The sequence below is a fragment of the Lissotriton helveticus genome, chromosome 5_1 (genome assembly GCF_964261635.1).
Source record: "Lissotriton helveticus chromosome 5_1, aLisHel1.1, whole genome shotgun sequence".
NCBI lineage: Eukaryota > Metazoa > Chordata > Amphibia > Caudata > Salamandridae > Lissotriton > Lissotriton helveticus.
In genome coordinates, this window is record NC_136065.1 from 219,419,720 (window position 1) to 219,447,068 (window position 27,349).

Below are 27,349 nucleotides of genomic sequence, written 5' to 3' on the forward strand. Positions count from 1 at the left end.
TATATTAGCAACAAACCATTGTTAAGGTAGCAATTACTTGAGCACAATATGGATTCCTATGGATCGTCCTGGACCATCAGCTGGGTCTCTTGGCCTTCAAAGAGCCCGCTTGAAAGTGAGACAGGAGATGTGTCATGGGGACTACCGCCCACTGTCATTCTAAGACCTCAGCCCGAGACAGTGAAGTGATTAAGAGAACAAGCTAAATAACCGAAGCATTGTTGTACCTCTGGGCTACCCTCTGAAGCACAGGTTAGAGCATGGCGGAAGAAGGCATTTACTCACGTTGAGTTAGCTTAGATATTTCAGTCTAACATTAAGGGGGATGAGGTATGATTTGACCCTAGTATGTAGGTTCTTATGAAGTGGGGTGCCATGGCTATGGGTTACGCACTTTTTATCATTAGAGCATTCCCAGCGAGCAGCAGTCTTTCCTGTGTTGGCACAAGATGGCTGATGCTGGGACAAGCCCCTTAGAGCATTGAAACATGAGTTTTTGATTTTTTTGTTGCCCCTTTTGTGCCTCTTCTTCTAGGTCATGGGTACTCGCAAACATTTTCCCAGTGGTCTGTGGGGTGCCCGAGGCCCACATTGATGCCAGCAAGATGAGGGTTGAGTAGTGTAGTGTGCACATAAAGGAGGAAAAGCATGTACATGGTGTGGACAGCGAGTGGTAGAGTTATTCTGAAGGTTTAATTCCACACTCCCCTCACAATTAAGTGCCTAGTAAATAGAGCCATAGATTTTGCAATACTGTGTTAGGCTGTATCGGAGTTGCTATTCCTGTACCATACCTTGGGGCAACCCTTTTCTGCTACTTATTGCTACCTTTGGCTAGTCAAGTGTGGAAAGAAAATAATTTGATTTATTGAACTGGGGTAAAATAGAATTATAGGCTTGACAGTCTCCTTATGCATGACGTCTTTTATCTGTAAAGCATCAGAGGTGCTTAGAAACAGTCTCAGTGAAGGTAGTGAGTGCTATAAAAAGTCCACAGTATGTCATGCATACAGCCCATCACTAATTTCACTTGTCACTTTATCTCACCTAAATTTCACAGGAGTCACCTTTTTTTGTTTTGCCGCAATTCAATTGTGCTTGTGACAGCCATATTTAACTTTCTTGTAAATAAGAAAAGAGTAAATTAAGACTCTGCTTTGCCAACTCATGTTCTTTTTTGTGTGTTCTTATCACATATGTGTTCTCTTAAAATTATCTGTTGAATGAATATTTAAAATATATGGGCACTATTGTATTGATTACACAAACAGCCACATGCATCAAGCTGTTTTGCATTCGCAAACGGTGCGAATCGCAAAATTCGGCCGTTTGCGAATGCAAAAACCTTTTTGGGGATGCATAATTTTTTTCATTTTTCGCAATTTAAGAAATTGCAATATTTTTTGATTTCTCAAATTGCGATAACATTTAAGAAATCGCAAATTTTGCGATTTCTTAAATGCTATGCATGATTTTTTTTAATTTGCGAATTCGCAATTTGGAAGGGGAAAATTACCATGAAGTAAACCTTCATGGTAATTTGCGAAAAGTTTCAAAAATGCAAAAAAATGCATTTTTGAAACTTATATTTTACACACACACATGTCCTTGGGACGTGTGTGAGTAAAATGTACTTACGTGACATTTCAGGGGTGCAGGGGGGGTCCTTTGGACCCCCCCTGCACCCTTGAAATTGCATTCTCATTTTGCGATTCCTTAATTGCGAATTCGCAAAATGAGAATGCCTTCCCATTGATTCCTATGGGCCTATAGGCCCATAGGAATCAATGTAAAGCGATTCCTTATTTGCGATTCGCAATTAAGGAATCGCAAATAAGGAAAATTAAGAAATCGCAAAAACTTCTGCGAATTCTTAATGCATAGGAATTTGCAATTCCTAAATTGCGATTCCTTAATTTTCGCAATTTAGGAATCGCAAATTCCTACAATGATGCATGTGACTGCAAGCACAGCAATTGTATCACCCAACAGAATCAATTGTTTATTATAGTACCGATACCCAGGTTCTGAGGGACACAGGGCTACCCCATTATCTTTAATGGTCTTAACACACTAATGGCATAGTTGTGAGGGCGGGGGTGCATGAATATTTATAAGTTCATGTTTGAAAACTATAACTTTTAATAAATTAATCTCAATGTAGTGATATCATTTGATGTACAAAGTTGAAAGGCTTCTGTACGTTAAAGAAACAGACTTTTTTTAATTTTGAAAAGATGTTATCATATTTTTACATTTTGGTAACAAGATGGCTTTGCAAATAAAGATGTTCCTAAAGATAAGGGGTGTAGGACACCTTCTTTTCTTCTTTTACTTTTCTTCAGTTAACGTGTAAATAAATAAATGCTCATTTGTTTAACATTTTGCTGAATGTTAGTGCTCAGTCTCGTAAATAGCAGATCAGCGCTGCTGTTCATCAGGGAAGCGCAGGTAAGATCCGGGGGGCTGCAAGCGGCCAAAAGGACCATATTTTGAGTACCCATCCTAAATGGCATACACATGTTTTGCAGAGGTTTCTTTCTCTTTTTAAGCTCATTGTATACTTAGAAAAATGGTTAAACCTATGATTTTCCTACCTTTGCAAAATCAGAATATCCCTTCATTGCTAACTTCTATTTTGTTTGATGACCTGAATGTCAAGCCTTCCTTGTGAAACTATCTCAATCAAGAGAATTTAAAAAAAGGGTTTCAACTCTGCCTTTTCAAAAAACCTCTTCTCATATCCCATGCACACCCCAGGACCAACATCCTTCAGCTGAAGGACCAGTGCCTTCCTTTAGCAAACAGTTCAGGTTGACTTTTCCTCCATAGCATAAGTACATATGGTTAAACTAGATGTTGCTGGACCGAAACCACCCAAGATATTTTGACACGTCACAAAATGGAAACTGTACCCGGATTTCTGATGTTTCGGCCCTAACTCTTTACATCATGTTGGAGCACCATGCAACACAATAATGAGTAAATACATAAATACAACTGTACAAACATAAGTTTCAGAACATTAGAAAAATTAACAAATAAATATTTTAATTTCACATGACATGTTCTTTTCATCATTGTCTCATATGATTCAAAATGTTTTCAAATAATGAAATGGGAGTCATCCTTTAGAAAAATTCTACTAAAGAAATATCTGTAATTGTAATCAAGGAGAAATTGCTTGTGAAACCAGCCCGTGCCTTGTTCTCCTTGTACCCAGAGTACAGGGGAGCAGGAGGCAGACCCGGGATCTGGCTCTGCTGCCGGCCTATCAGTTGGAAGCTCACCTGACGATGTTGGGGTGCGACAGTTTCTGCAGCAGGGTGATCTCCCGCACAATCACCTCTTGATCCGCATCGTTCTTGTAAATTTTCACCACCATTGGTTTGGAGGTGGAACTGTTTGTCACCTACAGAAGAGATGCCATCATTCTTCTATTAGAAACTATGTAGAGTGAAATACAACACACATAAATAAATACAAAAAACAACCACCTTACCCAACCATACTGTGTGATGTACTGTGTTGTGAAATTGATTATAAAGTATGTGTTAAAACTTCATTTGGGATTTTATTGAATTATTGCTTCATGATGAAACTATGCTGCTTTGCCATCCTAACTTTAACAGTGAACAGTATGGGAAAGAAAGTGTGTGTGAATGCGAGCGAGTGTGTGGGCATTTATAACCCACGCTGTGGGGAGCAGCTCAGTCCTCATAGCATGGGTTAACCTTGTCAGAACCAGACATACACTATCTCTGTGCGGACCGGTGCATTGTGAGGACCCGTCCCAGTAGTGTGTTTAGGTACTTTTGATGGAGTATATAAGAAAAGCACAGTTAGATTTGCCTCGGTCCGCTTTATAACCTACCCTATTATCAAAGTACGTGTGGAGTTCGAATACTAATTACACACTTCATTGAGAGAGAGAGAGAGAGAGAGAGAGAGAGAGAGATTATTTTTCACTGTGTCAACAAGTGACTTCAATTTTCGAGATTACAGGAAGTTTGTGGATGACCTCCAACAAATGACTTATACCATCTAATCACCTTGAAAGTCGAGGTGCATTACTAGTATACAAATAGAGGTTCGGTCATGCTTTAAGTAATCAAATGCACATGGCACCCTTTTGAGGATAATGCCAGGAGTACACCGTGTGCAAGTTTTACAATCTCCTGAGCATGTCATGATGTGAACGAATATTCAATAAATATTATTTGATGCTCCGTGCCATATGGCATCGAAGGAACGGTAGAGTTTGTTGTGTTAACTATTTGTATAGTACTTCATGCACGCTAAAGGCCCCTCAGATCCCTCAAGAGATGGACGGACCAAAAGAGAGGAAAGTAAGGGACTAACTATGTACCACTTTCGTTCTCTGTTAAATGTCATGGTGTACCCATATTGATCACATATGAAATTGTAGTACTTTTACTCATTATTGTGCAGTTCATGATTACTGGATAGTATGTACACAAACCAGCAATATATTGTTTAACATTCTTTAACTCCAAAGACACTGCTCTAATAGATGTCACTTTTAAAATGTCCCTAGTTCAAAGTTTCAAGTTATGAATACTTATTTGACATTTAACGAGTTTTCTTTTTTTTTTTTTTTACAAAATAATGAAATAGGCTTTAATGGACGTCCCTATCAAAAACAGCCTGATACAACATTTTAAACAAACCTGACTCGTATGAAATCCTGAAACATGAATCAGACTTCAGCTTAGTCATCAGTCCAAAGACTATGCATTATAGAGAGAATTGTGCTTCAAAATATGAAGGGCCCAGTTCACAAGCTGCACTTTGTAGTACATTTAGTAGTGCTACATTACTACTACTATGCCGCTGCAAACGTAGTCTTCTTGTAGCTATCTTCTCCCTCTCTTCTCTACTCTTTCCTTCTCTTTCACCTCTTCTTAATATTCTTACAAGACATCAAAACAGGGTACAGTCTAACATGTATATCAACTACCTGTAATCATGACAACATCAGCCAATAGTACCCTGTAACAGTAAAGCGAATGTATCTGTATAAAAGACTCAATAAAATACTTTGAAATAAAAAATAAAAAAAAAACTGTTCACTAGCCTATACCTGGACAACTCAGCCTCTGGCACTCCTATCTTTGCTGTGCAGAGATTTCTGCCACTGTTGTGGACATCTCTGCACAAGAGCATAAGTGTTATTGTAGTAAATGTGGGAGGGGCAGAGGAGAGTGCCTGGAAAATGTAGAATACAAAATGGGAGGGACCTAGGGAGTGGTAAGGAGGGTTAATCATCCAGCCCTGAAAGAATTAGCACATTGATCTTCAAAAACGATACTTCTAAAGTTACCACAATACCCAAAACAGTCATTAATGCACTGTAGCTAGGATCTGGAATAAGTCCAGCATCACTTATGGCCAATCACTGGAACTGCAACACACTTCTATAGAACTTTATAGAGTCAAGTACTTAAAATAAAACTCTATGAACATATTTTTAAAATAGATTGACGTATTTCAATGTTTGAAAAATATAATTACATTTGATTTAATGTCAAAAATGTATACAATAAAAATTATATATATGTATTATGCTTTTTTAATTAACAGTTTTAAAATGAAAAAAATACATGTAACATTTTTTGTAAAATAATTTAGATTAATTCAAATTAACTATGCATAGCTTTTAGTATTTTTAATACACATTAGATAAAAATAAACATTTTACTGTGGGTGAGTTTTTGTTAACTTAAATCTTTAAGCAATTATACATTAATTAATAATATTCAAATTAATGTTGAATACACTTTTAAAATAATATTGCTGTCCTTTTTTTATTTAAATAGGTGATGTGCAAGAACCATGCAGAGAGGTAGGGTACCACCGAATGAGGAATGAAGAGAGAGCAGTATAAAGTCTTGTCATTGACAATTTGTACCAGGAAGGTAGACCTTTAAACTGACCTAATCAGATTTGAAATACCTATGCATATATATTAAGTGGGAACTAGAAAATATGGCATGAAAGAACTTACCAAGATTGATTGATAAAATGAAAACTGGATTCTTAAAATGGTCTAAATTACAACTATTTCTGTGGGGCAGAATACCAATTACAAAAATGAATATTGCTCCCAGGTTCAATTATGTGTTAGACTTACTGCCATTGAAATTACCACGATAATTAATTAAGATAATTGAAAAAGAGATCAAGACTTTCATATCAAGGGTAGCAGGTCCATGTTGAAGAGTTCAAAACTATAGGCTGATACAAGAGCTGAGGACTAAGGGCTCGATTAGGATTAAGGCGATCCATAGGACTGCAAAACACACAAGATGATGGACGGAATGTTTCACAATGGCAAAACATTCACCCCCAGTCACAGATCTGGGTTTAATCCATCGTCCTATTACTCACCAAGCTACCCCAGTTCAGACATGACCATTTGCAAATCAGTCTTGACCCTGTGCCTCATGGGAACAGTCCAGCCCGAACTGCCAAGCCACGTCTTTCCTGGACTGGAATCAAGCATCCTAGGACCGGTTTCTGGCTATCAGCCGTCTTCAGCCAGGATAGCTTGACTCCAGTGGCGTAGTGAGCAAGGGACCCACGTCTGGGCATACCCTTCCCACATAGGGTGAACAGCAAAACACACAAGATGATGGACGGAATGTTGCACAATGGCAAAACATTCACCCCCAGTCACAAATCTGGGTTTAATCCATCGTTATTTTGCTCACCAAGCCACCCCAGTTCAGACACGGCCATATGCAAATCAGTCTTGACCCTGTGCCTCATGGGATCAGTCCAGCCCGAACTGCCAGCCATGTCTTCCCTGGACCGGAATCAAGCATGCGAGGACCGGTTTCTGGCTATCAGCCGTCTTCAGCCAGGATAGCTTGACTCCAGTGGCGTAGTGAGCAAGGGACACACGTCTGGGCATACCCTTCCCACATAGGGTGAACAGCAAAACACACAAGATAATGTACGGAATGTTGCACAATGGCAAAACATTCACCCCCAGTCCATAGGACTGTCATAGCTGCTGTGGCGCACTGGTGGATCGACTGCGGTATTACATGTGCAGAAGTGGGACTACCACAGGACCGCTGCAACCGCCGGGGATCTGTGATCCTGCGGCGGTGGCGCAGCAGCCAGAGGTCGCAATATGACAAGCATTTTACGAGTTTCCTCAACATGACCCTTTCCATGGCGGTGAGGAAACCCCCTGTCTGTTTGCACCCCCTGTTCCTGGACGTCATGGACTGCACAGTTCATGTCGTGCAGGAACGCGCTTTAGCGCTCCCACAGCGCTGCCTGTCTTAGGCTCACATATGAGCCTTAGAAAGACACCACCGTGCACCAGATTCAACTCGGAATCGGGCAGCCGGTGTGACTACGGGTTTGCCAGTGTTGCAGTGAGGCGGTGGATTGGCGGTCTGCTGCAACACCACCAAACTTGTAATCAGGCCTTAATTTTACCACACATAGATTCTCATTTTGTGGGAGAATTAAGGCCTGATTACAAGTTTGTAAATGATGAGTTGATTAACTCATCAATTAGCCTCCGCCATGTCCATGGTGAAAGCGTATAAAGCAGGGGCGGCTACTCCATTAGGGTCCAGGAGCATCTTTCCACTGCTTTCGCGCAGTGCGAGAAGCAGAAACATAAAATGGTATTTTAAAAACTATTTTATCTTCCTGCTTTTAGCGCTGCGAGAAAGCAGAAGGCAGGGTATGCCTGGTTGGGGCAGGCGGGAGGGTATGCCTGGTTAGCGGCGGGCGGGAGGCAGGTCGGGGAGGAGTGGCTTGCCCACTGTTGTGGGCCCTGACTGTATTTCTACATGATACTGTGGACCTTCCCACATTACCACACCACATGAAGCGACTAGTGGGCACAGCATTGGCAGTCACCAAGTGCCTATGTACAGTGACTGGTTAGAGGAAATGTGTAAGATGGCATCCTATGAGAGAATACAAATTAAATGACAAAGTGTCACGGATACTACCATGGATCATGGCTGAATGACAACTCCCTGAGGTATCCATTTAGTATGCGGTGGAAGGTAGATGGGCACGTAGATTGGGGAGGGAGGGGACATGATCGGGTGATAAAAGATAATTCAACACTGTATTGCTGCATTAGGGTGGAACACATGGAGAGGTTTCACACTTATCTTACAATGTTTATAGGAGAACTTAGCATAGAGAAAGACCAGTTTTGTATATAACACAACAATTTTGGAAACTGAAGAGATGCGAGTTACCGGGTACTACCTGGAGAAGGTTGGTCTCTAACAGACAGGAGTGGAGTTGGGTATGAATCTATAATCCAATGGGTTTAGCTCTTCACTTTGTTTTTCTTCATGAGACGGTGGCGTTAGAGCTTTTTATATGACTAGGAGAAAAGGGTAGCGATATAGGTCTAGGTCGGTACATGAGGGCTTCATTACATCCAATTAGTACAATTTGTTGTATTGCGTGTGGGGATTCCAGGCACATGGAATGTTATTAACGCAGAAACTGTAAACTGTTAACCATATCCTACTTTTTTCCAGTTCAGTAATGAAGAACTACAATACAACATAGTACAATAGGAAGAGGTATGGAAAGAGGCCGTGAGCTTTGGGTCAGCCCATTCACCCATCGGATTCCAAGTATGTACATACTACGCCATCGCTTCGCTGGGTTTATCAATGTCAAGGCAGTTCCGTAGATGGGGACATTGTCTCATTTTCGTCGTCTTTAGATTTTGGTGCTGTGGTTTCAAGTAGTCGAAGTGCAAATGTCACATGACGTGTAGTTTGTAATAGAGAGGCTGAGCTCCGATGTATTCATTTTGCTGACAAAATTTCATTTTAATTGCCAATGTATTGCTTTTTTTTTCAGGAAGGTCTTGATTCTTTGAATGCCATAGACTGCTATGAAGCTACGATGCTTTCGCAAATTGCTATCCCAAGTTGATTTTTTTTACTTTGATGTCATGGCATTATGTTAGATGTAGGCCATTTTTGTTCACTAAGTAAGGAAATGTCTTCATATGCTTCTTTCTTAAAGATGCAACAAAAATAGTGGCGACTTTTCAAAACTGTCTACTGCGCTTCATATCTTGCAGCATATTCCTTTTTAGATTCATCACTAAAAATGCAAGCTTCATCTTCCGGCTCATGTTCCTATCACACATGGGATTTACATTCTAAGAAAGTTGTGGGAGGAGATGTAGCCGAACTGCCAGAGTGGCCGGCCCTGGAACAGAGGGATCCGGTTCCAGACACACCTTTGGCTCAACGACCTATGATTCTGGGTGAATTACTTTATCTCCCAGTGTAAAAAAATGTGTAATGTAATTTGGTGCTCACGTACAGCGCTCTTATGCCCTGCAGCGTTTCTTGTAAAATTGGAACAAAAATAAACTAAGCCGCCCAACTATTACGAAACATATCCCCCTAAAAAAAAAAAGCCAGTTCAATTGGATTTGCCCATGCTTGTCACACATCCACAAGAGGCGAACTGAATAGTCAGTGAACCTCCAACTACCTGAAGCTCAAAGTTGTTATAATGAATGTGGAACTGCAGATATCTTAAAATTGGAGTATATCATCACATTGTATCAACTTCAGCCTGACTTATTTCTGCGCAATGGTTCAAAGCAGGCAGACTGACATTGCAACAACACAGCCGCCTGGGATGACGTCTTGGAAAAAAGGCAACCAGCTGGGATAACATGGAAGAGCTGGGAAAAGTGGCACAGTAGTTATGGCAGGGATGGGGCTCACAGTAGGGTAAGACTGTGAATCAAGAGATTGGGCCTCAGAACGGCAATGTGGAAAAAGTGGCTTCATAAACACAGACATGGAGACTGGCAGTGCTAGAAGATGGAGAAAGGAACAAATAAGGTTAAGAAAGGGTACAGTGACTTTGTGCATACAAAGGTCTCCTCCTCAGGGGAGTAGCTTCAGGCGGGGTGTATGGGATGTTACACCCCTCTAATCAGGGGCGTAGGCAGGGGGGTGCGGTGGGTACAGGCCGCCCCAGGTGTCATCACCGAGGGGGGTGACAAAATGGCTAAAATATGTGTTTTAAACACATATTTGTGCCATTTTGTCACCCCCCTCAGTGGTGACACTTGTCACCCCCGGCTTGACAAAATGGCAAAAATATGTGTTTTAAAGACATGTTTTTGCCATTTTGTCAAGCCGGGGGTTGCAAGAAATTTTCCGCACCTGGTACCACCTGACCTTACTACGCCACTGCCCGAATAAATGTATTTCCTAATGAATAGTTGGGTACTTGTGCATTCATTTGGGTATAGTCGTATTTCACCTGAAAATTTTGCATGCACACACTGACAAATAGCATACACGCTCTCATCCGTTTTGAAACTTCTAAAAATATTGATTATTTTACTAAATATTGTGTTCCTCTCACCTACGAATCCGCATTCCTCTCCCTTTCCATTGGCCCATAAGCCCCTCCTATGCACACTGCTTGTCATATAATGTATTTTTTTTACATTATATGCCGACCTGATTGTCGGAAAATTTCAAGCTCACACTACCCCAATCTTACTGACCAAGCTACGCCCCTGCTCCTCTATGCCATCAGAAATGCAATAAGTCATGTGTTATGTAATCACAGTTGCATGTGAACCATGTGGAGATAGACAACATCACAGCTGACACATCCAAGGGACCTAGAAGCCTCCATTCTACACATCAATGACACGCGAGGGATGGGGAGTGCTCCTTTCGGGTTCGCTTTGGTAACCCTTTTTGGGTTTCTCAAGTGACACTGAAGGTTAACTAATTGTCTGCTCCGTCATGAGATAATCCTAATCATGGGAAGGACCAGGAGTTTGGAGAAGATGACATAATGGCATCCATGAATAGGGAGTGATGGAACACGCTCATCCAGCGTGTATGTTCAGGGTTGTTAATGACTCCTTTTGTGCACATTAATTAAGTCAAGGAAGAGAATGTAAAACTTTATTCAGGAGATTTTTAATTAAGGGGTTTGACAAATAACCTTTATGTCAATGGAATGTAGGGAAAATGAAAGAACCGGATCTGTCTTTCAACCCATGAATTCAACAAAAGGAAGCTATATAGAGAGTGACTAACTTGAAGAGAAGCTACTCAGAAAACACGACGAATCTAGAAATGCTAATAGTGTTTTTTTCTCTGTCACTTTTAGTTGTTTTAAACAGAATGTCTACACCACTTAAATGTTAAGTATACCATGCTGTTCCTTAAAAGTATCACCTACAAAGCGAGATAAACATCCAATACTATGTGGATGAGTAGGTCGTTTTACCAATCTCATTGTTAAAGAGTGGGGAATATGTATGAGTGACGGGTCACCCCTATTTAATGCCAAAAAGGTCTCCAGGCACTTAACAGCAAAATAACACACTAAGGCCCTTATTACAAGTTTGTCAGAATCAGGTGGGGTATTTACTACATGTGGTAAATACCATTCTCCCAGGGTGAAGTATTTATTTCGAATTTTCAACAGCAAAACAAGGCATAATATGCAGAATTGCTTTTTAAAACCACCAAATTCCACATGGTTTGCCTTTTTTCCGGCCTTGTCTCCCGAGAAATGTCAGGATGTTTCATCTGCAGGGAATTTATCATGGAAAAACCAGCGAGAGAGTGATAATTAGCACACAGCGTATACCTTTGATCCCTGTGTTAACATGTTTTGAATAGGGATCAGAATTTAGCCCTGAGCTCATAATGAGGACCTTAGTGCAGCAAAAGGAACAAGTACACACTTGACAATTTGTATCCTTCCACGAAGAACTCTCAACCAGGTTTTTAATACAACCAGGCAAATACATGAAAACTATTTCACTAAAGGCCTGTTGTGTACAATGTCAACACTTACAGAGGGCTTTGGGTCAACCTACAGCTCATCGATGGTTGGCTTTCTTGTCAATCTCATTTGCCTGCTATTTATTCGAACGTTGTCTTTTCTCTTTTGAGCTTCTTCATCCCTGGGAGCTTAGCTTCGTTAACATCTCCTTTTGATTGTGTGACTTGTATCCCTCCAGTGCTTCCATTTAGGATCCACTTTTTTCTTTTGCTTTTAACAATCAACAGGGGTGCACATGTTTTATGGATCTCTTTCCCTCTCCCATGTGCTACTTCCCTCTTCACATCCCCTCCACTCTCTATGCTGCTCTGTCGTCCCAACTACTTCCTGTCCCACTCCTCTATATATGTTCATAACCCCCTCCATTTTGCCCCCCCCCACTCTCTGCAGTTCGTTAGCAGGCCTTGATTTGCGCCTCTGACAGCCCCCCTATTTACCCGTTACTCCCCCACTCCTCCATGTCCCATTTCTTTTATTCCATTTTTTTTACTTTGGAAAAAGGTCTAGCAGCTGCAATTTGCTACCATGCCTCTTGTACCCATAAATACACTTTAGTGTCATTTTTCTTGCCATTTTACTGCTCAGAGATGGCACAGCTATCTTGAAATGGTAAGTGGAAAAATAATGGCTGCTGTGTCAGGATGTGCTTGCATACATCATCACTCTGGGACCATAACTCGAATGTCCACTGCATCATGATGTTTGTAGGGGTACCTATGCTCATATCTTGTTACAATGAGGTTGCCTTAGCATCATGACACGTGTGCTTATGTGTGGTAACGCATGCGCACATATACATCATGCACTGGGTCTTTTTCGGTATCGCCTAAGACAGCATATATGTGCGGTCGCTTGCAAGACATTTGTTTACTTTCAGGGGGCTTAGAGGCTGCCCATTGCTTATCATTGGTAGGCTTCATCCTCACACCGATTTTCTAGCTTTTTATTAGTCAGCGTGCACTGGCTTTACTTGGCCAAAGTACTGCTTCCTTTGCACGTGTCCTTCCACTGGTTGGGTTGTGAGCGCGACTTTTTTCGTTTCATTGAAAGCACTCCGTGCTAGTGCATGTAAGGCAACACTGCAGCCACAGACTTATGTAACAAATAGTCAAATACTGGTGTGTTAAAAGTTTTTTTATCATAAACCTGTCAAAGTATAACTATACAAACATGACCCCTCGTTAGCCATGCTGTGTTTCTTGGTAAAACTAGAATGTTTTGTATTTCTTTGTCAGCCTCTGACTAGGTGCCTTCACCCTCCACATCTTCAGAGAGGACCCACTGTCGTAAGCAGCGTGTTAGAGAACGAAAAGAGTACAAAATGCATTTAATTATTTTTTCCTGGGACTCTGATCGGAGGTTGGGTTTAAAAGCAGCGCAGGAGGGGCGCACTGCCCACAATGCTCGTTTTTTTCCATCTTTGCGTGGCAGGCTGCCGTAAATTGCTTTGTGGACACAGTGAGTGAACTGCTGTTCGCACTAATGTTTATTGTATTGGTCACATTTAACTTTCAGTTCAAGCGAGCTTGCCTGGTTCCACAATAAATTAAACAATAAAAGAAAAGGTGGCTTGGGTAACCGATGCATGCTACATGGCTTGTACCAGCTGTACCACCTGAAATAAATGAACTTTGGCAAAGCCAATAGGTCTTGCCCATGCAAGAGCTATTGGTTTTGCCAATATGTTTTAGCCATGTTGTAGACCAGTGTGGCTGTTGCTCAGCATGGTTAAAAGTTATTAGTGTAAAGGAGAGTGGAGTGGAGTGGAGTGTCTTAAAGTAGAGTGTCGTGGAGTAGAGTGGCATGTTATGGAGTGGCATAGAGAGTCGTGGAGTGGTGTAAAGTAGAGTTGAGTAACGTGGAGTGAAGTGGCGTGTCGTGGAGTGGTATACAGTGCAGTGGCACAGAGTGTTGTGGAGGGAGTAGGGTGTCAGAGTGGCAAGGCGGAGAGTGGAGTAGAGAGTCAGAGTTGATTGTCATAGATTGGAGTAGAGTGTCAGAGTGGAGTAGAGTGCTATAGAGTGGACTGCCATAGAGTGTCATGGAGTGGTGTAGAACAGAGAGGACTGGCATAGAGGGTACTGCATAATGTTGAGCAGAGTGTTGTAGAGTTGAGTGGCGTAGAGCGGAGTATATTGTCATGGAGTGGCACAGAGTAGTGTAGTAGAGTGGAATGGAACAGAATTGAGTAGTGTGTTGTAGAGTGGAGTGACAAAGTGTGAGAGTAGAGTGGCTTAGAGTGGCTTGAAGTGGAGTGTGTCATAGAATATACTGGAATCAAGTGGCATAGACGGAGTTGTGTAGAGCGTCGTAGAGTGGAGTAGTGTCAGACTGGCCCAGTGTAGAAGCCCCGCTGGCAGTCGGCCAGGCCACTGTTAAAACAGCTCCACTGGCTCCCCTTTCCCCAACGAGCACAATTTAACCCCTTCGATGCTCATGACGGAACGGTTCCGTCATGAGCGACGGTTGAGCTGTGCTCATGACGGAACCGTTCCGTCACGACCACACCCGTTTCTTAGAACGCTCAGCACAGCGCGAAAATTCGCGCCGCGCTGAAGCGGTTAAAACTGCCTGCATTGTTTTCAAGTCTCTCCATGCCCGCAGCCCCCAATTTATCAATACCCTCCTGTCTAGGTATACCCCTCCCCGCAATCTCCGCTCTGCCAACCTTCACCTGCTGTTCACGCCAACCTTTAAGCTGCAACGCCAGGGCGGACGCAGATTTGCTATCCTTGTATCCAAACTCTGGAATTCCCTTCCTTTGGGGATCCGCTCCTGCACCGACCTTTTAGCGTTTAGGAAGCAGCTTAAGACCTGGCTTTTTTCTCTGGCCTAGGCTCAACCCTTGTCCATCTGGGTTTCCTGGTAGTCAGCGCCATGAAGCCGTGTGGGTGTACGTGCGCTATAAAAAAGGCTATTAACATAACATAACATAACAAGAGTGCCAGAGTAGTGTAGAGTTTAATGGAGTAGGGCATTATATAGTGGCGTGTCATAGAGTGGAGTACCATAGAGTGGAGTTCAGTGGCCTAGAGTGAAGTGGCATAAAGTATAGTGGCATAAAGTATAGTGGCTTCCAGAGCCAACCTTCACGAAGGGATGAAAGATGTAGCCGAATGGATGACGACCAGCCGCCTGAAACTGAACTCAGACAAGACGGAAGTCCTCATCCTGGGCTCCTCGCCCTCCGCCTGGGACGACTCCTGGTGGCCCCCCGCCCTGGGCACCGCACCCACACCGACAGACCACGCACGCAACCTGGGCTTCATCCTGGACTCCTCCCTCTCCATGACCAGACAAGTCAACGCCGTCTCCTCGTCATGCTTCAACATCCTGCGCATGCTACGAAAGATCTTCCGGTGGATCCCCACCGAGACCAGGAAGACGGTCACCCAGGCCCTCGTCACCAGCCGACTGGACTACGGCAACGCCCTCTACGCCGGAACCACCGCCAAGCTCCAGAAGAGACTCCAGCGGATCCAGAACGCCTCAGCCAGACTCATCCTCGACATCCCCCGACGCAGCCACATCTCCGGACATCTGAGAGACCTGCACTGGCTCCCCGTCAACAAGAGAATCACCTTCCGTCTCCTCACCCACGCACACAAAGCCCTACACGACCAAGGCCCGAGCTACCTCAACAACCGCATCAACTTCTACGCTCCCAAACGCCACCTCCGATCAGCCAGTCACGCCCTCGCCGCCGTCCCCCGCATCCGAAGATCGACAACAGGAGGAAGGTCCTTCTCCCACCTGGCCGCCAAGACCTGGAACTCCCTCCCGACCGACCTGCGCCTGACCCAAGACCACCTCTCCTTCAGGAAGAAGCTCAAGACCTGGCTGTTCGAGCAGTAGCAGCACCCCCCCCCCCCCAAGCGCCTTGAGACCCTCCGGGTAAGTAGTGCGCTATATAAATGTCCATGATTGATTGATTGATTGGTGCAGAGTAGATTGGTGTAGAGTGTGTGGAAACACGGTACAGTCAAGTGAAGGTCATTTCCCTGGAGATATCCTTCACTGGGCCCAAGCAATCCACAGGAGGATTCCATGACAGAGACCCATGTTTGCGTCCATACTCCCAGAATACTACAAACCCCAGCAACAGGGTGCCTCCCCACCAATCTCTAACCATTGTAAGAGATACTTAGGTATATGTGTTACATGCTGCACATAAGGGGAGCATGGATCCCACTAGCGAAAGTCCATAGAGTAAAGAACACACATAATTAGCAAATGGTTTTTCTGCCATCTACGCTAATCTAAATGAAATGGGTACTATCTGAAGGTACTGTTGGTGCTCAGGAATACGAATGGTAAGGCAATATTCTGAACAGCCATTCTGCAATGGGTTTGTCAAAATGACTCAGGATAAGGAGGCACAGTTCAACGATACTGTTGAGTTATCACTAGAGTATGTTGGTGATAATATGCTAAAGAAACTGTATGGCCTAAATATCTTTGTAGGTGAAACAGCTATGAGCAAACACAGAATTCATGATTGTGCAGTTTCAAGAGCTGAGAAAAAACTCACAGGTGCCGGCCTGTAAGCAGGGCCCATAGGTGATATGGATGACTGAGTGTTGGGCGCACAGCTGAAATGCCCAGTATATCTTCTGACGCGGTTAAAGCTGGACCAGAATGCCACAGCACATTGTCCACACTGGGGTGATGCGGTGAGCAAAAGAACGATGGATTGAACCCAGATCTTTGTGACTGGGGGTGAATGTTTGCATTGTTCAGCATTCCGTCCATCAATTGTTCCTTTTGCTACAGCCAAGTTCCTGGCAAGAATTGAAACGTTTCATCACATGAGAGAGAGCCTTGCATTACTTTCACACCTAACTGTGTATGTTTGAAGATGCCCATTAGAGTTCATCTACATCATTTACATCTCACCTCAAGGACACAACTAACCTAGGTGGCAGCTCTAGAGCGGTCCATTCCTCTTAACAACATCTAATAATAGCTCATAGAGGCGGTATTTTTTCCAGCAGTTCATTTAAGCTGTGTCTTCTCAGTGCTTGCTACTACTCTGTGAAGCAATCGGTGTCTGTCTTCAAAGAAAAAGAATATTTCCATCAGTTCCTTAATATTTTGTCAGCTTTACAATAGGTTTAACAATTAATAGAATGGGGTAGAAATAGAAAATACACCATTGAAACGGAACTTTTATGCAATTGTCCCTCAGCTGGCTGGAAGCCTCAACATGTATACTTGGCAATAGAGTGTGAACATAGCAAATACATTCATGCCCATGTGAGCCATGTATTTTTCTTAAAACTTGTTCATGAAACGAATCCTTGCACTTGAATGGAAAGGATCACGCTTTAGAGTGTTACAATTGGTTTACAATTGAGATTTCTTCAAACAAGTAGACGCAACATCTGGAAGTCGCTTTGATTGATCGGGTATCTACAGACAAATGAGAAGAGGGTCAAAAGATCTCAATGGTCCTGTGTTTTAATTCACACTGCAGGAGATTTGAATTAAAATGAACACAATCTTCAACTCGAATGTCCAGAATTGCCTTGAGGAAGAACCTAGCATTATACATCTTTCCCTTTCTCTTTCTGCGGGGTGTCCAGTCTACAAGTCGCCAGAGGTAGATTTCGCCACACAGCTCCTATGTATATGAGGCACAATCTGACTGGCTGCCTCCACAGTGAAGATGCAGCAATGATCTGTCAATGCCTGCAGTCAATAACATAGCCGGTGCTGATCATGTCAACCCTATTAGGTGGAAAACAGCCACCCCAATTAAGGATGTTTCCATAAATTATAGGAAAACTATTCCAAATATAGCAAGCTTATACTGGCAACCTCTCCCCATCTTTGGTTGAAAGATTTTGAGTGTTGGAGAAGGCGATGCCAGAAAGTGAAGACGGCCAATGCTAATAGCAAATGAGAATAAATATTTATGTCCCTGGGCCGACATATAGGCCCAACGAAAGCACTTGAAAGCTAGAAAAACTCATTTGAAACTGATTTTGGCTGCAAACGGAAGTCAGTGGAGACATCTCCTCACCTCAGAGATGTGTAATTATTTTTGAGATGCAAGATTAATTGGAGTCAGGTGTTTGGAGCCAAATGCATTTTCTGAATCAGCACCCTGGGTAAACAAAAGGAAAAAGCATTATCATAATCAATACACGAGTTGATAGCAGAGCCTACTACCAGTGCCCAATGCCTCTGTTCCAGGAGAAGAATGATGGGTCCAATTTAGCAGTTTGAGAGAAATGGGTCCTTAAAACTGGCCTTACGGCTGCAGCCAAAGTTAGACAAGACCTTTAGATTTTGTATTTTGGGCAGCAAGTCCACACGCCCTAAAAGCCAGTTGGTGACACAAATTATGAATGGGTAATACCCTTTCAGGCCAAAGATCATGAGATTCAAGGAGTTAGATGAATCAATATTTTACATTCGCTATCAAGGGTCAGATCTAATCCTGACCGTGTGTCGTCGACATAAACATGACAAAAGAATGAAGGCTTGCCTAAAGAGAAGAGTATGCTGGCGCAGTCGATAATAAAAAGAGCAGGGGAGAGGACAACACCAGGATGAACCAGCATGTGATTGTAGCAGGCAGAGAGAGAGACATACACAATGAGTCAAAGGATTGAGACCAGGCAATAGTTGTAATGCAGGGTTCCACCACCACGGCCAGTCTATCTATTACGATCCCCTGCCTAAATATTCAGTTGTTTTTGAGAGATACAGGATAACCAGCAGAACTTACAAACTTTTCTAAACCACCCAGGAGTTTTGGCCAAGAACCGAAAGGGAAATCTAGATCTTTCAAACGGTAAGGAGAGGTACAGCAGCCATATTCAATATTCAACTGGAGCCGTCATGCCACAATATTGTCCCTATAATTGGCTACTAAAGGAAGCTCAGCAATTGGGCAAAGTTTAGGAAAAATTAAAGGCTCAAGTTTGGGCTTTCTGAATAGGGGTCTTTGGATTCTCCTCCCTTGGAACCTGAAGCACACCAAGCCTTGGGTGAAATTCTGTGTAATCTCTAAAGCAATAAAGAGCCCCTACAAGGACCCTTAATCTCTAGTGGTCAAGCTAGGTAAGGGCCACATAAATCAAAGAGTGGGGGAGTGTTTTTGAGAATAACAATGTCCCCAGGGAAGGAATGGACAAGAGTAAAACGTGGTTCAAGAACTTGATTTAGAAGCAAGTGATAAGAACAACACATTAGACAAAGGAGCCCAACTATTATTTACAGCAAGTTCATAGTCTTATAGAATATCTTAAAGGACTTGAGATTGGGCAGGTGAAAGGGGGCCCTGGATTAACTAAAAAGCGTTTTTATTGCATCGTCTCTCCTGGTAATTGTGCTACTCCGAAACGTCTTTGTAGCTTTTGCATAGGCAGCTTAGCAGCGTTGAGTAGCAGGGAGTGGTGGGACTGATGTCAGAAGTTCCTCCTCATGGTGCCTGCTTCCACAATGTTGCAAGTCTTGCCCCAGCAGCATCTGTGTCTTGCCCTCTAACAAAGCAGAGATCTTGCCTTCCTCCGGCTCTCACCTAGAAACAAGGCTTACGCCCCTCTGGGTAGGCTTCTATTCAATGTTGGCAGACCTGATGAACCTTCTAATAGAGTAGCCCTTCTCCCCTCCCTGAAACCCTACAATGACTTACTCGAAGGAACTCTTCCTCTAACATCTCCCTTCACATAAACTAAACAGCCCATTGGCCATCTCCTGCAGGACCACCAGTCAGGAAATCATGCTGCCCCTTCAGTGAAGACGCACATAACTTGAGCAATGTTACTAAAAAAAGTGCTGCAAGTAAAAGGAGTTCCTATTACACAATACATTTGCACTCATTTGATCAACCTCGCAAGGATAGGTGGCTGGGCGAAGATGTTAGAATTCGCACCTGTGGTTCCCAGGGTTAACACAGGTCTCTACAGTTATTCTACCAAATTCCTGATCTGTGGCAGTGAAATCCAACACCTGATTGGCTGGTGCCCATTTTCCTGTCTGAAACAAATAATCCCCATCATACATCATTCGACATGTGATTTGCCGGAGTCAGATCACTTAACAGCCCTCAGCCAATCTGTGGAAGGCACATCAGAGATGGTGGATCTCGGTCCGGGGGGAGCCTAAAATGTTTCCCGGTGATAGTGGTTGCTAGTAAGAACATTGACCCTGTCAATCACCCCACATCTAACCCACTCATCTCTGCCTGTGCGTGAAAAATCATTCATAGAGGACTCCATAGTAAACTACTCCCCTCTTATGAGAGCAGACAGCCTAACTCAATGGTCCCGACACAAGATAGGCAAATCCCAACAGACACTATCAGGAACCTCAAGTCACAATATGAGACTGACAGGGCAAGGCAGAAAAAATAACATAAGAATGTGCATTAGGAAAGGATGTGGCTGTAGGGAACAACTTCCCAACGGATGCAATAATTGAGTCAGAGAGCAACAGATTAAGTGAGAACTAAAGCGGTCCAGAGAAAGGACATGGGGGAAGTAGTAGTGAAAGAGTAGTGTTACAAATGAAGATCAAACAGCCGCACAGATGTAGCGAGTGGCAGACCAGATGGGCCTGGAGTCCTAACTTTCTGCCAAATTCAGCTTTCTTCTAGTCATCAGTGTGTGAATTTCCGGTTTAAAAATTAGGCTGTTTGCTTATTTTTGGGAAATAATGCATCACATGTGTGATATACCTGGCTGTTTATTCGACAAGATCGAAGCTCTTAGAAAGAAGCAGGCAGTTGTTGTAGTTGTTGACACCATGTTGTACCAAACCTGTCACCATGGAATCCCTATCTCGAAAAATTGTGCAATGTGTTGTGCTCTGCTCGGCTCAGAGTTCACCAGTGTGCTTATCACAGAAGGGAGCGGGAATCACTCAGCTGGAGCGAACCCTCCCACTTCTGCTTGACTCACTAGCACTCCAAGCACTAACTTCAGGCAGGTGGACCACAGACGTTTCGGCATCAACAGACAAATCACTAGTATATGCAGAGGCGGCTCCTCCATGTGGGCGGAGGAGCGTCGCCCCACTGCTTTCTCGCAGTGTGAGATGCAGAAACATAAAATGGTATTACTAATACCATTTTATGTTTTAGCTTCTTGCACTGCGAGAAAGCAGAAGGGTTTGGTTTGGGGGTGGGCGGTCCTGCTCTAGTGCAGGGGAGGAGTGGCTTGCCCACTCTGAGGGCGCTGACTTTTGGCTAGGGCCGACCAAACCAGTCGTATGCGCTATCCCTTTTCTCCTCGTAGGCTGCATGCAGCCTACATGAAGAAAATGGCCTCCCCACAAACGCCTGTGTGATCGGCATCTCAGCCAATCACAACGCTTGCGTTGTGATTGGCTTAGCGGAGGGGAGGGAGCAGCTGCAGTCCATGCAGGTAACAGCGGTGGGGCCGGGTAACGGGGGATTTCGAAGCACGATGCAAAGAGAAAATTAAATAAATAATTACTTTTCCCTCAGCATCACCCCTCGAAATCCCCCCTTACCCAGCCACACAGCCCCACAGCTATTACCTGCATGGACCAGGGCTGAGAGGGATGCTGCGAGCTTTCTGTGAGGAGCAGAGAGAGAAGCAGACGCGACGCGGGACCGGACCGGGCGGGTAAAGGTAAGTTAAACGTTTTGTTTTTAATGAAACCCCCCCATTCCCTGCGCGACCCCCGCACTCCCACTCGCGAGACATGCCAGCTGCAACTGAGTGTATGGACATCACTAAATTTAATGCGAGCCCTGTCAGAGCTGTCCTGCAGCAACTCTCCTTTGCTATTGCCCATTGCCTTGGAAGAGTACATTCAAATGACGCAAGAGGACTTAAATCACAAGGTCACAGAGCTTACCTGCAACTCTAGATCCCTAGAGGTCCGTGGTGTAAGAGGTGCGACTTGCAAACACCACAGAGCAGTCGATTCCTTTGCTAGAGATGATTCCTCCAAAATCTTCATCTGATTTGATGGTTTTAAGATGCACAAGTGTGCACTGCATTCATTGTAACTAGATAATTCTCAAATTTACCTTATAAACTTTGGAGAAGAAACCGCTCCCGATCAATTCAGCACTAAAACTCTCCCAGAATTCCAGCTTCCTGACAGCTGTCCTGAGCTTCTGCCATCGGTCCACCTGGAAGTAGGTATCCGAGGACTCACCATAGAACTGAGTGGGGCTGATCGATTCCGGCGAGAGCTGCCCCGTCTCGCACATCATGGCGACGGAAGCTGAAAGGATCAAGAAGAGAACAAGATGAAAGTTTTTTGGTTTTTTCAACTCATACAAAAACAATTTTAGACATCATGAAATTTTAAAAGCTATTCTTCCCTAGTCTAGCTCCATGACCTTATAAAGGAACTCACCCTGCGGGCTCGTTCCACTATCAGTGATACTCAAAGTACGGCCCGGGAACCGCTTGCGGCACTTTTGACCTTTACATGCGGCCCCCCTGGTGAAAAACAGCACGAGCTGTTGTCTTGTTGCTGAGCACAAATATTCGGATAGAAATGTTAAATAATTTGGCAAGCATTTATTAACATGCAAATAAATGCTTGCCCGGTTATTTAATAATTCTTTAGACTTCCTTACAAAACTTGACCCACTCACACCCCTTACAACCACCCTGCTGGCATCAGTGTGGGCCTCGATCACACCACAGACCAATACTTTGTGGCCCCTGGGCAAATGTTTGTGAGTACCCATGCTCTAGATCACGGGTACTCATAGTACGGCCCGCGGGCAGTCAGCGGCCCGGCAAGCCTTCCCTGGCGGCCTGCGGACCTTGCAGACATGTACCCGTGTTTAAATGTTTTTTTTTTACAGAGTGTCAGCAAACACCCCTGCGGCAGCGCGACTCAGACTGCTGCTCTGTGGGGGCCGGGCGATTCCCGTCGTAGTCAGAGTGGGGCTGCAGGTGGCTAGGAGGTGACAAAGCCTCATTAACATACGAATGGTCTTTTGAAGACCTGTGAAGTACTCCGGTGAGGCTGTGTGTGTGTGCCCTGAAGCTGTCTCAGCCCGGGCACACACAGGCAAGGTGGAGTGAGGGAGACAGGGAGGGAGGGAAAAGGAGGGAGAGAGACAGGGAGGGAGAGGAAGAGAGAGGGAGGGTGAGTGAGGGTAAGTGAGAGTGAGGGAAGGAGAGTGAGGGAGAGTGAGGGGAGGGAGAGTGAGGGCAAGAGAGTGAGGGCAGGAGAGTGAGGGCGAGGGAGAGTGAGGGCGAGGGAGAGTGAGGGCGAGGGAGAGTGAGGGCGAGGGAGAGTGAGGGCGAGAGAGTGAGGGCAGGAGAGTGAGGGCAGGAGAGTGAGGGCGAGGGAGAATGAGGGCAGGAGAGTGAGGACGTGAGAGTGAGGACGAGGGAGAGTGAGGGCGAGGGAGAGTGAGGGCGAGGGAGAGTGAGGGCGAGGGAGAGTGAGGGAAGGAGAGTGAGTGAGGGAGAGTGAGGGAGGGAGAGTGAGTGAGGGAGAGTGAGGGAGGGAGAGTGAGGGAGACAGAGGGAAGGAGGGAAAGGGAAGGAGAGAGGGAGACAGAGGGAATGAGGGAGAGGGAAGGAGAGAGGGAGACAGAGGGAAGGAGGGAGAGGGAAGGAGAGAGGGAGACAGAGGGAAGGAGAGAGGGAGACAGTGGGAAGGAGGGTGAGGGAAACATAGTGAGGGAGAGGGAAACTGAGGGAGAGGGAAACAGAGCGAGGGAGAGGGAGACAGAGATGGAGAGGGAGACAGAGAGAGTGAGACATTCAGAGTGAGAGAGACAGGGAGAGAGGGAGTGAGTGAGACAGAGGGAGAGAGGGAGTGAGACAGAGGGAGAGAGGGAGTGAGACAGATGGAGACAGAGAGACAGAGGGAGAGAGGGGGAGGGAGACAGAGAGAGAGAGGGAGAAAGAACGAGAGAGAGAGAGATGTGTGTATGCCGGGTCTGGTGGCTCAGTGGACGAAGGCGTCCGCTGCAGGGACCTGTGATCAACCTCATGGTCACCGTTTTTATTTTTGTTGCTCTAGCCCCGCCCCTTCCCCCACTGACCCCGCCCCCACCGGTGCGGCCCTCGGACATAAACCACACTGTAAATTTGGCCCCCGAGAGAAAGGTTGTGAGTACCCATGCTCTAGATGATCACTACACTCCTCTGTGACTTTCAATATCCTTATAATGTAGGGTGGGGTACTTTATCCATATACATTTAGGAATAAAAACGAGGGTTAACAGACTAAAGCTTACTGGTCGCAACATGCAAAAGTCAAAGGATCTTGGGAGAAACAAAGGCTGACTCTGGCACCATCAAATAAAAGAAAGATAGAATGTGTCGCGTTTCTCAATAACCCACCTATATATTAGTCTGAAAATTAATTGTGCCTGCAAATCGAAAACTATTTTAATTTAAAATCCTCATAGATGCACTTTCGAAAACCTAAGAACTGTCCATTAGTTTCTGCAATCTGTACGTTCATATCAAACATGAAAAATAACAGAATTCGAGCACTAAAACACAAAGAGCTGAAGCGTGCAACATTTTTGGTTCTGCTTTTTTGTTGCCTTGGTGGTAAGTTGAAGCAATGCTTGGTACAAACACCTTTTACCACCGTATTATAAAATCAAGTTTCCGGAAGTGGTGATGTGTGACAAGAACATTTGTTCATATTTATTGTGTGACATTTTGTTGGGTTGGTGATATGTTCTATTGCAGATTGTGCTACTGTGCCATTATCCTGCTTTACTGCAGTGCAATACTATGTTTTACTGTGGTTAATGTGTTGCATTCTGTTTTCATTGTTTGCTTTTGCCTGTTATGTTTCAATTGTTTTATGATGTTGTTTTGTGTTTATTATTTTTTTTACATTAAATATCGATAAACGCTGCTACATTTCCACTCAGAACCAGCACATGCCTTTAAAGTTCTTGTGACAAGCAACTATTCACCACTGGTTTAAAGCAGTAACATCGTGCAGCTTTATCTCTCCAACTGTTTAAGACACGAGTCAGCCCAAAACGGTGGCTGAGATCCACTTAAAATGAACACTTGCAGTGTCACTTCATGTAACACAACCCAGCGTTTGTAAAGGTGAGCCAAAAGATCCCACTGTGGCCTGTCAAAATCCAGCAGATTGGGAAGGCCCATAAATGCCCTAAACCTTTTCAAACAAATAAATAATTGTATGCGCGACAAATCCCTGCTCAATTTTACATAGTGTAAGTGGTCGAGATGCAACGTCCCCCGAGGTCCTCCGAGGATCCCCTTAACCCCTTCTGTGCTCGTGACGGGACCACTCCGTCACGAGCCACGGACGCGCTGTGCTGGTGATGGAGTGGTTTCCTCACGGCGCGGCCACCCTGCCTACGCGGCGTCAATTCCACGTCTGCGCGGCTGTTTTACTGAGCGGGCGGGGCCGTAACAGAACCACTCCGTCACAAGCACAGCGCGCCCATGGCTCGTGACAGAGTGATTCCGTCACAAGCATGGCGGCGACGCGCGGCCCTCCCTCCCCCCCAGCGCCACGGCGGAATTACCGCCACGGCCAAGGGGTTAAGTTGGACATGGCCTCGTGGCGTGGCCCGCCCCCGGCCGCATGGAGGGCCCGGGACGACATTGGCCCTCCATTTACCTACTATCGACCCTCCTGACACGCACATTCATGAACCATCGGCGCGAGCAGCCTCCCCGGCCACCTACAGCTCTCCCCCTCCCTGGTACCCCGGCAGAACCTGCTCGCCAACGCTGCCAGCCTGGCATCCTGACCAGGCCACCCTTTCCGGCCCAACTCCATCTTGGGACCCTCACGCCCGAACACGTGGCCGCAGCCATCCCGGGCCCGGCCCCAGCGAAGCCCAGACATTGAGGCACCAGGATCCTCCCAGGTGGTAGAGTGGCCACTCGACCAGACCCCGGAGGAGGAGAGTCTCGATGGGCCTCCCACCGCCCCGGACGCCTGGTATCGATCGCTCTCCCGGCTCCCTGGGCGCTGGCTCTGCCCCCCTGCTGGGTGTCTGGACACCTTCATCCCGGCCCCTCTGACCCCCAGGCGCGAGGGTCCGGACATCAAAGCCCTCCAGTCCTATATCTGGGCCAGCCCCGGATCCAGACGGCAGTTGTATCTGGAGTCGAAGCCCTGCTGACCTCGTCGTGGCTGATCCTGATCCTAACTCCTGCACCTGGAACTATCTTCGAGGCCCTGCTGACGCTGTCGCGGCCTGTCCAAGCTGAACCACCTTCGAGGCCCTGCTGACGCTGTCGCGGCCTGTCCAAGCTGAACCACCTTCGAGGCCCTGCTGACATTGTCGCGGCCTGTCCAAGCTGAACTACCTTCGAGGCCCTGCTGACGCTGTCGCGGCCTGACCAAGCTAAACCATCTTCGAGGCCCTGCTGACGCTGTCGCGGCCTGACCAAGTTGAACTACCTTCGAGGCCCTGCTGACGCTGTCACGGCCTGTCCAAGCTGAACTACCTTCGAGGCCCTGCTGACGCTGTCGCGGCCTGACCAAGCTAAACCATCTTCGAGGCCCTGCTGACGCTGTCGCGGCCTGACCAAGTTGAACTACCTTCGAGGCCCTGCTGACGCTGTCGCGGCCTGACCAAGCTAAACCATCTTCGAGGCCCTGCTGACGCTGTCGCGGCCTGAACCCTTGAACTATCCACGCACCAGTGGGTGCCAAGACTGTCCCGCTACCCCCTTTCCCCCGAGACCACGACCTTACGGATCCCTCGATCCTTGCCGCTAGCCTGCCAAGAACTTGCTTTGAGTACTTATATAAAGATTCTTGTGAACATCCTTCCTGTGTAGTGTCTATCTGTAAGTAGTGTGATTGCTCGGTTGTTACGGTTGTAGGAGAGGAGCCTCGCCAAGGAGGCCCCCCTACGGCGCTCGGCCTATTCCATACAGAGAGGTGGGCCTCGGGGCGGACAGTCAGACACCTTCTGTCTCCCCTGGGGTCGCCTTTCCAACATTGGTGGCAAGCGACGGGATCCGAGCCCACGCAAATCGTACAGCGAGTAACACGTCACTACTGACAGAGACCCACAGCCACGATGACTACTAAGGAAGCCGGAACGACCGCAGAATTCCAGAAAGACCTGTTAGAGGAGTATACCCATAAAGAACTTAAACAATTTTGCAAAGACTTGGGTATCGCTATCACTGGACTAAGTACAAAGGACGATTTCAAAGAAGCGCTGCAAACCTGGGTGGAGACCAGAGAGACCCCACCCCAAACGAACGATGACATTGTCCGAGAAGTACCCGTGAGTACCGTCATAGCCCCCATAGAGGAAAGAACCGCCAACAGGGACCCGGGCCTCTCCCACGAAGATGCCCGGGAGCGAGAGAGGAGTCGGCTCCATGAACTAGAGCTCGCCCGACTCCGGCTGGACGGAGAACTCCAATTAGCAGAAAAGAAAATGGCCCTTGAACAACTGCGATTAGAGGGAGATCTGGAAGAGAGGCGGCGGCAAAGAGAATTGGAAGAGAAAAAACTCGCATACGAACACGAGCGTGGCCTCAAAGAA

General features: G+C 45.6%; 1 protein-coding gene across 2 annotated transcripts in view; it reads right to left on the reverse strand.

Annotated features, from left to right (window-relative positions):
• LOC144754350 (dual specificity testis-specific protein kinase 1-like) overlaps nucleotides 1–27,349 on the reverse strand; it is a 358,355-nt gene that overhangs the window by 76,759 nt on the left and 254,247 nt on the right. For both annotated transcript variants that reach the window (XM_078642037.1, XM_078642038.1), the window contains exons 2-3: nucleotides 21,884–22,083; nucleotides 3,291–3,412 (exon numbers count right to left, since the gene is read on the reverse strand). In XM_078642037.1, coding sequence (XP_078498163.1) covers nucleotides 3,291–3,412; nucleotides 21,884–22,072 — 311 coding nt within the window. In that variant the 5' untranslated portion in view covers nucleotides 22,073–22,083. The remainder of the gene's footprint in view (nucleotides 1–3,290; nucleotides 3,413–21,883; nucleotides 22,084–27,349) is intronic.